Source organism: Galeopterus variegatus, unplaced genomic scaffold (genome assembly GCF_000696425.1).
Source record: "Galeopterus variegatus unplaced genomic scaffold, G_variegatus-3.0.2 Scaffold1627, whole genome shotgun sequence".
In the NCBI taxonomy this organism is placed as follows: Eukaryota; Metazoa; Chordata; class Mammalia; order Dermoptera; family Cynocephalidae; genus Galeopterus; species Galeopterus variegatus.
The window spans coordinates 5,215-17,273 of NW_007727738.1; the positions used below are offsets into that span (position 1 = coordinate 5,215).

At 43.8% G+C, this 12,059-nt stretch overlaps 1 protein-coding gene across 1 annotated transcript in view; it reads right to left on the reverse strand.

Moving 5' to 3' along the window:
* Positions 1 to 6,927: 6,927 nt before the first annotated feature.
* Positions 6,928 to 12,059, reverse strand: part of GLB1 (galactosidase, beta 1) — a 94,641-nt gene continuing 89,509 nt past the window's right edge. The window contains exon 16 of the mRNA XM_008578083.1: positions 6,928 to 7,564. Coding sequence (XP_008576305.1) covers positions 7,328 to 7,564 — 237 coding nt within the window. The 3' untranslated portion in view covers positions 6,928 to 7,327. The remainder of the gene's footprint in view (positions 7,565 to 12,059) is intronic.

Genomic DNA, 12,059 nt, shown 5'->3' on the forward strand with positions numbered 1-12,059 from the left:
GAGTACAAAATCATGAAAGACTCGTCAAGATCACTGGGGGGCCCTGGGAGTGGCCCAATCACCTCTGATCCACTACAAATGAACTCTTTGATGTAGTTCCTTGTTCTTTGGGCTTTGTAAATGTGCATTGGTATCTACTGATCATGGAGGACAGTGGACAGATGACCCAGTCACCCGCAAGGGAAGTCGTGATGTTCTTAGCATCCGAAGGCCTCAGGTTGAGGTCAGTCTGTAGTGTTTCTCAGCCCATTCTCATGTCACCTCAGCCCCCGCCTCACCTCAAGGCAGAGCTCCCTCCAGAGAAAAACCGAGAGTTGCCATTTGACTGCTCAACTACAATTCCATGTAACTTCTCTCTGCTTACTTCTTCCAGAAAAACTTGCTGCTCTCGGAACTTTTCGGCTGAGATCCTGGGGGAGTTTGCTGAGCATCAAAGAGCAAATTAAAGCAGAAGAGAGGCTGGGCTCTACGACAGTGGGTTTCGTCCGGGAGGGATGCCCAGCCTTGTGAGACAGCCATCTTCCAGTGTGGAGAGTTCCCCGCTTCCTGTGTCCACTGGGGTCCCACGTGTACAGGTCATTCTGCTCACCAGAGACACACACAAGACTCAAAGGTTGTTCACCAAAACCTGACCAGACTGCCACACCAGGCAAAGCTTGGTGGAAATATCATTCTTCTGTGTTTTGAGTTTTCTCAAATGGAATACGAATCTTTCTCCTTGTAGCTGCAACCAAGAAACCTGTGCATGGGAAAAGAGTGGGATTTTGAGGCAAGAGACTTGGGTCTGAATTTCAGCCCCCCAATTTTGTGCGAATCATAATCCTTCCTACCTCTCAATTTTCCTAAACTGAAAATCGATTTGCAAACCACCTGCCCTATATCTTCAAAAGGATCTTATAAAGACTGAAAGAGATACTGTATGCAAAATAAAACAGTAAGATCACTTTACAAATGTTGCTTATTATTATTATTAAGCACCATCAAAGTTTAAGACATGAACCTAGAAACTTCAGAGAGAACAAAAGATATGTGAAAATAATCAGTTTTTCGGGATACTATAAACTGGTTGAAGAGAGGCTCTGATCCCTGCACCTCTTCAGCCTCATCTCTGTTCATTCCAAACTCCAGCTAGATTGAGTTACATGTCATCAGTTTCTGGGATTCTCCACTATCTCTCTAGACCTGGGATCCTTGCAAATGCTGCTCCCTCCGTGAAGGGCTTTCTACCCTCCTCACTTCTGTTTTTACTCCTTCTTTACTTATTCTTCATCTGGCTCAAGGAAGCCCACCCTGAGCAGTCCCTCCTCCACACCAAGTCTGACTCTGGATCCCGCATGTTCACAGCACTCTGGTCTTGTGTTTGTCCTCGTCTGCCCCCACAATACTGCATCATCCATTTACACATCTGTGTGCTCCCTGAGGGGCAGGAAGTGTGTGCTACTCAGTAGCATGGGGTTCAGAGGAAGCACTGAATGAACATCTATGGGTAAATGGGAAAAAACTAAATGAAGAGCATTTCACTGTTCTATCTTATCACTTCACCCTGGAAGTGACAAGACCTGAAACCCTGGGGATTCTTCACTGGCACTTCTTGGAACACTTCGTGATTTCAAAGGCCACAGAAAAGAGGACAGATGAGCCACAACAGGCAAGTCACCCTGGGAAAATTTCCCATTGCTTAATAAAAAGTAAAGTGAAGTTGAAGTAAATTACATTGGACAGACTGCAACTCTTGCTCAGAAATCCGAATCAAAAGATTTCACCAAAAGATAAGAAACAAAGAAATCAGACTGAGCTGTGTTTGCAGAGTCTATCATCTCACAGCTCCATGGGCTCTGCTGGGGGGTGGGTCACATGGTGGATTTCCAGCCTGTGTTCAGAGTCACAATTCCCCTTTAGTTAATGCCTGGCAAGACTACCAGGGACCAGGCAATTGGCAAAAGAGACAAAAGAATCCATGTTTATTTAACACGTGCTAAATGAACCTACTATGGACCAAGCACTGTGCTTTGCCAATGGGGCCTTGGACCAAGGATGAACAGGACTCAAAACATGCTTAATGCATTTTCAGACTTTTAGTGGAATGGACAGAAATACACAAAACTGGGTTGCAACACAGCACTGTGTGTACAAGTGATGGATTTTAAAGTGGCTGCAAATTCTTCATCGCTCATCAAGGAATGGGGGTTTGTGTTCCCTCATCTTGAATCTGGGTGTGCCAAGACTGCTTCGATCAGTAGAATACAGTGGAAGTGACCTATGTGACTTCTTAGTCTAGGTCTTAAAGGGCCATGCAGCTTCCACCTGCCTCTTCTGGAATGTTCACTCTCTGGAAGCTCCCTCCTGGAACATACCCTCTCAGAACCTGGCTACCCAAGTTATAAGAAGACTGAGTCACATGGAAAGACCACTTGTAAATGCTTCAGTTGACAGTCCCAGTTGAACTTAACTTCAAACACCAGCCCGAACACCAGACAAGTGAGGGAAAGGATCTCTGCATGATTCCAGTATCCAGCAGAGGCCCCAGACATCACAAAACAAAGATAAATCATCCTTGCTGTACCATCCAAATTCTTGATCCATAGAATCACGTGCATAACAAAATAGTTATATTATGTCACTTATGCAAAATTATTGAAGTGGTTTGTTATGTAGTAATAGACAATAACCTAAACAGTACACAATGATGAGAAATGCTCTTGGGCAAGGAGTTCAATATGCTGGCCCTGGAAAGTTGCTTATGTTTTGAGAACAAGTGAACAGAGACTTTGAGGAAGTGCAGCATTGAGAAAGTCCACACTGAGATCTTCAAAGTCCAAACCCTGGGTCTCTGGTCTTTTCCACAGGCTCACGCTGCCACCAGCAATCTCAGGTTAGTACCAGAGGGCCCCAAGGATGATGCACCTTCACCCTTTCTGTGGGACCTCCTCCTCCCCGTGCAGTCTGTGTCATGTTTTCTACCAAAATGTCTCCTTCCCCTTTGTGTCCTCTGCCAAGCACAGTGGCTGGGCAGGAGAAGAACCAAGTCGTTCAAGAGAACACAAAGGAATACGGGGCTGGAGCATCCTAGCGGTCCTTTCCCTGTTCACCTCAGGTTTCAGATGATCACTCACCTGCTTCTGTGGAGGAATGTGATAGGAAAGAATCAAACTATCATATAGTAGTCACCTATTAAATGACAAGTGCTGTGCGAGGTGCTTTACGATGACCTCACTTAATTTTAAAGCCTCACGAGATGGGAACTACACTTAAGAGGAAATCAAAGCTCATAAGTGAATCCCTTGCCTGAGATCATGCTGATGGTAAGTGATGGAGCGGGAATGTGACCTGGGTTTCTGTCCCCAAAGCCTGTCTTGTTTTACCTTAGGAGACAATGCTGTTGGTTTGGGAGTTTTGAGGACTTAAGCTCGTGGGAGGCTTCCTCACACGTGGGAAAACCCCTTGGGTGCAAGCAGACCAACTGTCTGCGGAGAATCGGTTCAGAAGCTCCTCTGGACATTCATAGACAACGAGAAAGCATCTGGGCGACAAGTTCTAACACAGCTCAGGGCCAGAGTGCTAAGATCAAGGGACAACCAGGGAGGTATTGCTCAGTCAGACCAAGAACAGCGGCTGGGCTGAAAACCTGAACCCTCTCGCTCACATCATCTGGACATTGACCCAACTTTCGTCACAGCCCACGCTAATGGTCCACACTGGCTGTGTGCTCTACCACAGACCAGACAGCAGAATCCCTCACACTGACTCAAAAAGTCATTTCACAAAATGACTTTTTTTATAAAGGAGAGAAACAAAAACCACACAAGATCATTTCTTATTTGTGTTATTGGACAAAAGACACATTGCTTGTTGGGGAAACAATGAAAAAAATGCAATCTCAAATTACACCTGAACAATTTCATTCTGAATAAACTGGATTTGTTGAGAAACAATATGGACAGATTGACAAAGACAAATAGAGAAAGACACTGAGCCTGAGGTGGAGAAGGGAAAAGAGCGACAGGGGGCAGAAGGGACAATAACTGGTAATTCTAAGTGTAATTCTGCCTCTTTTTCATTACTCACTAGCCTCTAAAATTGTTTGGTAATTTCTTAGAAAGTTAATACACATAACCATATAATTAAGCAATTCTGCTCCTAGATATCTACTCAAGGGAAATGCGAATATATGACCATAAAAAGAATTATATATGAATGTTCATATCAGCATTATTCATAATAGCCAAAAACTGGACACAATTCAACTGCCTATCAACTGGCAAATGGATAAACAAAACGTGGTACATCCATGCAGTGAAATACCACTCAGCGATAAAAAGGAACAAATTCCTGAACATGCTACAACATGGATAAACTTCAAACATATGCTAAATAAGAAAAGGAAAGATAAATAAGTCAGACACAGAAGGCATATATATTGTGACACCAGTTATATGAAATTCCAAAAAAAGAGCTATAGAGATGGAAAACAGATTAGTCATTGCCTGGCATGGAGGTGGGAGTGAAGGTTGACCACAAATGGACACAAGAGAACTTTCTGGAGTGAAGGGAGTGCTCACAAACTGGATTGTGGTGATGGCTGCCCAACTGTATACATTTAGTAAAACTCATGGAACTGTACCTTAATGTAGGTGAATTTTATGGCATGTAAACTACACCTCAATAAGCTGTTTAAAACAAGATGTTCTGCAGGTCATCTAAATCTGGGGGTACATATAAACCAAGGGTACAGAGGAAAAGGCCAGGATGTTCATCAGAAAGATGACCGAGAATCTAGAAAAATTCTAAGATCATCAGTGTTATGATTGGGTTAGTACAGGCCTGCTCAGGAAAGCCTGCAGTATTTAAATAAACTTAAAGATAAATTTAAGGGCCAACCCCGTGGCGCACTCAGGAGAGTGTAGCGCTGGGAGCACAGTGACGCTCCCGCCGCGGGTTCGGATCCTATATAGGAATGGCCGGTGCGCTCACTGGCTGAGCGCGGTGCGGGCGACACCAAGCCAAGGGTTGCCATCCCCTTACAGGTCACGAAAAAGACAAAAAGAAAAAAAAAAAAAAGATGAATTCAATATAAAAGGTTTACATGGTAGGTAATGAAGGTACTGCTCTTTGATTTTCAGGGGTAGTATTCATACACAGAGTAAAATTAAAATCAATTCATGGGTAGACAGATCTGAAATAAGGATATTCAGAGAAATTTGGAATGACTGAAGGCACATCTTATTTGAAGAATGACACTGCAGAAGGCAAAATGCCTGCCTGTAAGAGGCAACATAGAGTCGGATGGGTTGTTTCAGGGGATCCCAGGATAGTACTATGTATTTATTAAGCTTCTGTTTTCCAGAAACTTCATGGGCAAGGTATGGCATGCTTCTGTAGAAGGGCCAAAGATTCCGTCACACTGACAAGACAGAACACTCTGGCACTGGAGGGAGATAGACCAGGTTTGAAATCAACTCTATCAACTCTACCTCTTGCTAAAGTTTTAAACGTTTTCATGTATAAGATGGGTTTACTGCTGCTACCTTACAGCGTGGCTCTGAGGATGAGATGAGCAAACACAAGGGAAGAATACGTTCTGACAAGTGACCACACCCCACTGCCCAGGCCTTCTGGAGACTCTGCTCGTCTCTGAGGCAGGGAGGTGCAATTCACTAGCGGACATGTGCTTTAAAAGGAATCATCTCACATTTCTTTCCAAAGCTTATCACTGCCTGGTCACAGATCTTGAGTGTCATTTTATGTCCTCAGTAACTTGGCAGTGGGGGAGCAATGAAATGAGGCCGTGGGTCCAGGCGGGTCTGTACCTCCTTCATCTGTGGTATACATGAACACCAAGTGGTGCTGAACATTTAGAAAAAGATGCTATGTAAAACAGTCCTAAATTAAATCCTAGTCTCAGTTTGTCTCAACCCATACATGTCTCCTGTAGTTGGCTCAACCAGAGTTTAAAAACTCTCTGTTGAATCCCAGATATTTATCATTTGTGCCTATGAGAGAGAGAAAAATACACTGTCATGAAAATATGTGATAGATTGGCATCAAAAATCTTTCCTTTCTCTCTTCTTTAAAAAAATTACATATTTTCGATAAAGAATTTAAAAATACAAATAAAAGTAAGCAATCTTCTGAATACTTACCACCAACATATAATCATATTAGTGGTTTTTTGTTAGTGTTATTCCAAAACTTTCCTATGTGACACAAGCATGTATTAATATAGTAGGCGTGTAAAGTGTGCCCAGACTCTAGGGCCAGACTACTTGGGTTCAAGTCTCTGCTACTTACAGCTGTGTGATCTGGTAAATCGGGAAGATGACAGCACATTCCCCAGAATTCTTGTGAGGGGCAAGTGAATTAAACATATGATATGCTCCTGACTGCATGGTATAGAACAAGTACTCAACAAATGAGAGTTACTGCCCATTCAGGACATGCATATCATGTGACACCATGTCCCTGCACATCTGTGCACGCAATTAGCATGTGTATGTATGCCTGTCTACCAACATGTGTACATGTATCTATTGTCACGTGTACAGGCCTGTATGGTGTGTGGATATGTGTGGTTCTTATTTCTAAGCACACAAAATGAGATCAAGTTTAAGGTAACATGCTTTTTTTCACACAACATACCATGAAAGTGTTTTCATACAAATAAATATAGATGTGCATCACCATTTTAATGGCTAAATACTACCCTACTGTACAGACACAGCATACTAGGAATACCGTGCAACTGCTGATCATTTAGGTTATTTGCATAATTGCTTTCAGCTGTATGGGTTACTGAGTAGATACCACAGAAATTCAAAAGCAAGCCAAATAATCAGAAAAGCAGCAGTCCACTAGATCAAACCAAGACTATTTTCCACCCCTTTGAATCTCAGTTTATTGAAGTGGCTTATTCAGCCCACACAAGTCTAGTTAAGATTTAAGTCAGACCATATAATTTAATACCTGCTCACATTAAAAACAGTAACACCATCACTTGAGTACAAATTTTATTTAACAAAAAAGACATGATTCCTTTACAATAAAAATCAGAAATGCCTTTCAAGCTCCCATTCCAACTCTGCGGAGACCTCTGTGCATGACTGTGCTGTCTCCTCCCTTACACACTGGGTGGCCCCCGAGGGTGGGGGGTCAGGCACTGCAGGGCTGCAGAGAAACTGCAGGTGAAAACGAACACCCTGAATTTGTTTTCCAATCTAACTCTCTTGTGAATGTTGGCATGACAAGGGGGATTTTAGAGGTATGTGTAGGGCTCAGTCCCCAAAGGATCACAGTCTTTAGTCATCACGCACGGTCCAGCCATGAGTCTTGATTAAACAGGCCTGCAGAGATCGGGGGTTGGAGCTGCGTCAATAACCGGCTTGTCCACGAACTCCACGGCGCACAGTTCTGAGCCATTGTTGCTGCAGGGTGCATGCTCCAGTTCCAGAACTATAATGGTGTTTGGGGCCGAGATCCTCAGGATGTGCTTAGGCACAAACAAGGTCACCTGGGGACCCCTTGCTGGCCAGTAGCGGCCAAGGTTAAAGCCATTAACCCACACCTGACCCTGGAGAGAGAGAGAAAGAGAGAAGACCATCAATCCCAGCTGTAGTGACATCCCTGAGGAGAGTGGGAGCCCTGACAGATGCTGAGGCAAGAAACACCCCCACCAAGGGTGGGGTTAGGCCTAGGCCCACGCCAGGCTTGCCTCCAACGTCCTGCTGGGATAACTGGCCAAGTTGGGCAGAGAGTGACAAAAAGAAGAGGGATAACAAAAAGTTGCCCCACACACCCACTCCTGCTTCAGGAAAATACATGTTTGGTCCCTCTGACTGGCTTCAACAGCCACAGATGTCAGTCCTGAAACATGGCCATTTCACCACGTTTCTGAATTTCATCCTGGGTCCCAGGGACAGCTGCCTCCATGCACCAGCATCTCCCTGACTTCTCTGTACACAGAAGAGAATCGTTGAACTGCTTCCTCCTTCTGATGAGTTTTCCTTCTTTCTTCTCCCCTCTTAGAGAGCACTAGGACCTGCACCTGAGAACGGACAGGTATCAGGAGCTGTCCCTAAAACAACCCTTCAAGATGAACAGGGGGTTGAGGGAGGGAGAGAAAGGGGCCCATGCACTTGGGTGTCTGTATTACTGCTGTGTTTTAATGATTCTCACAGCCGCTCTCAGGGTGAGTGTGTAGACGGCATGTTTGCTTCAAGGAGCAGAGGTGATCCTGCAAGCTGCAAAGACACTTTCTGTAAGTAGGGGAAGCTGCCTCCTGTAACAAAACTGGAAGTGGGAGAGAAACTTCTAAAGAACAAGAACCATGTTTGGGTTGTCTGCACAGCCTCTCTGCATGTGCTAGGATTTGCTTAGAGGATGGGACTCGACAGTTGGCAGTATAGATAGGACAGTGCATCACAAAAAAAGAAAGTAAAGGAGGGGAGATCACACATGCATACATGAGAGAAAGAGAAAATCTGGGAGAAAGAGGAAGGAAAGAATAAAGGGAGAAAAGAATGGAAGAAAGAGGGAGGAAGAAAGGGAGGAAGAAGGAAAGAAATTGCTATTTACAGTAGCGCACATAAACTGGGAGACACCCTGGGAGGAGGCCCAGACACAGCTGTCACCTGCTGAGCCCTGATGCCCATCATGCTCTGTGACACACTGCACTGCACTTGTTTACCCTAGAGCTACTCAGTTGCTTACTTTTGGGTATTTTCCAACCTTCAAGTGTCCCCTTTATTCGAGCTCCTTCTGAATTTCCTACCTGGGTCCTCATCTTAGTCCTACCACTTCCCAGCTGTCTGACCCTGGGCAGGTGTAACTCATTTTTTCACACCAGTAATTGGGAAGAATGGTGACAGATGGAGGCGATGCATGATGAGTGGTCAGCACAGGGCCTGGCCCTGGAGAAGGGCTCTGCAAGAGGTGGCACTACTTACACTTTTAAAATGAAAAGATCCTGGTGCCCACTTGGCTGCAAAAGAAGGAGGTCGGTGATTAAAAACCATCTGTCTGTTGGATTAAGTCATTTAGAAAATGGATGACTGTTTCACAGTTCTCAGAACTATTTCACTCTTGTTTTTACCACGGGATATGTTATCTTGATCCATCCTAAAAGGTTTTTACAATGACAGTTTTACCAAATTTTTATCAGTATAGAATCTGCTGGTGCCTTGTTTTTGTAGTTTCAGAGAATTGTAGCACTTCACTTTTGCAGTCAAGGGAGAAGACGGTTTCAAAGGTAGAATAGTGAGAGCGCTCTCTGTGAGCAGCACACGAGGAGTGGCATGTACTCCACAGGCCTCCTGTGAGGTTTGCCACAAAGGCCAAGCCAACTTCTGACCAGCTGGCAGGTGAATAAAGTTGAGGTTTGGTCCCTTCTCACACCTAAAGTTCTATTTCATAAGTATCCAAGAGACTGTCCCTCACATCCCTTGTGCTGAATTGTGCATGTCAACCTGGTAAGTGAGCTGGGAACTGATTCCTTGAATCCCCTTCGCTGGATGGTTCTGGATTGGGGTGGGTCAAAAGAGGACCTTGCTTGAGACTGGGAAGGTGGAAGAGAAGCAGCAGCCCTGGCTCTTGGGAGGTTCTCATGGTTAGACACAGGGACTGATAGAACCAAGGGTCCCTGGTGAGTCCGGCTCACCCTTGGTCCTCTGCTCCATACCCTGCTCGTCTTCCCAAATGCTGGCCCTGCTGACCAAAAGTCACAGTAGCCTCACAGAGGCAACGGATCCCAAACCTGTGGGCTCACCAAAATACTACTCTGGTGTCTGGACTTGTTGATCAGATTCCCCCTGGCCACTCGTGCCAGTGCTTCAGGAAGGCTGGTTGCTATTTCTACCTCTGATCCCCTGCCCCCCTCTTCTGGCTGTCACTTTCTCAGCTTGTCCCACATTTGTAGGAGGTCTATTTCCTGATAGTGAATACTCACAGGGGCTCTACTGCCCCGACTGAACTGTGACCGACAGATACAACCCCAATGTGCGCAGCCTTGCCTAAGGCTTTCTTATTTACCCACTCTTCCTTCCTATCCAAGCTGTGTTATCTATGCCCCATTTCATCTCAGGTAGCTGTTGAATGGACAGTTCCATGACTACCTTCCCCAGGAACTATAATCTCTTAACAGGCAGAGATGGTGTCTGTCCCCTGTTTTACCAGCAGCCAACAGTGCTTAGTGCATAGCAGGCCCATCAATGACTGCTTAGTGAACAGTAAGGGATGAGTGAGTTACCGCCTCCTTCCAGTACATTTATGTATCAGGCCAGGGTTGTTGGAGCCATAAAAGCATAACCCAGAAATGGCAAGAAATTTCAAATGAAAAATACAGATGCTTGACTTTATTTTGTCCTTAAATATGCGGTAGAACCAAAATTTGGAACTAGCTGGGCCTAGAGTTTCCCTTATGGGAAGGTTTTTTTGGTCTTGTTTTTTAATTCATAAATTCAGTTCCTTTAACAGATATAGAGCTATTTCAATTTTTGACTTTCTTCTTGTGTCAATTTTATCAATAATAGGAATTTTTCCATTTCACCTGAATTTTCAAATTTTTGGCATAAAATTATTCACAATATCCTTATAGGTCTGTAGTAGTGTCTCCTTGTTTTTCATTCTTTATATTGATTAGTCTGCCATCATTTTTTTTTTCCTTGATCAATCTTGCTTGGGTTTATTAGATTTTTTGCAGGAACCAACTTTTGGCTTTATTGGTTCTTCGTTGTACATTTGTTTTTTATTTCACTAGATTCTGGTATTATAATTTTTATGGCAAACTTAAAGCAAACTTTAAAGCAAACTGAAGCATAACACGCATATAGGAAAATGGAATTTGTCATTGCACTGTTTGCAATGACATTTAAAAAAAAAAATTAACATTCTTGTATAACCAGCATTCAGATCAGGAAATAACATCTCTGCACCCAGAAATATCCATCTTGCCTCCTTGAAGTTGCCATCTCCCACCTCCTTCCTAGTAATGTCCACTATCGTGGGGCTGGCTGATTAGCTCAGTTGGCTAGAGCATAGCCTTATAACAGGTTCAGATCCCCATACCAGCCGGCCGCCAAAAAAGAAAAAAAAAAAAAAAAAAAGCAATGTCCACTATCCTGATTTCACTTGTATAGATTAGTTTTGCCTAATTTTGAACTATATATAAATGTAATCATACATTATATGGTTTTTTTTAATGTCTATCCTATTACATAGAACAGTCTTTTGTTGATTTTAATTGCTGTATGGTATTCAATGGTATGCATATGTCAATGTTTATTCCTTTTACTACTGGAAATGGGCATTTGGATTGTTTCCAGCTTTTGGCTATTAAAAACAGCACTGCCAATATGAATATTCTTGTACATACCATTAGGAACACACATGTACATCTCTCTCATAGGAGCAGAATGCTAGGAATGGAATTGCTGGGGCATGGCGTATGCATGTGTCCAACTTTAGTAATATCATAAAGAGTAGCTACGAAAAACAAGTGCAAAGGAGGCATGGAATTTCACTTTCAATTGATTTAAATTTAAACATAAATAGCCACGTGTGGCTACTGGCTATCATACTGGATAGCAGAGCTGAGATATGGCAAAATGCCTGTGATTTCAGCATCAGCCCACAATCTCTCCACTTCTCTCCATCCTCACAGCCAGCAAACATCAAGCCACGATCAATGCTGTCTTAGACTACATCAGCCTCTTCACAGGTCTCCTGACTTCCTATATCAACTCTAGAACGCAGGCTCCACAGAGCAGCCAGAGTGAAAATCGGATGATTTCCCCACATTCCTGCTTCCAACCTCCTTCCCATGGCCACAGCCCATGCCTTCCTCCTCTCTGCCCTGTCTCCACCATGCTCCCCTCGCTCACGCAGCCCTCCACTAGACTTCTCCCCACTATAACACACCACGCTCGTCTCACCTATGCATCACCTAGTCCCATGCCCAAGCACTGTCCCCCAGATTTGAGGATTTCTGACCATTCCACTCCATTATCCTCAGAGAACAGGCTCATGAGGCTTCTTTTTTTTTTTTTTTTTTTTTTTTTTTTTTTTTTTTC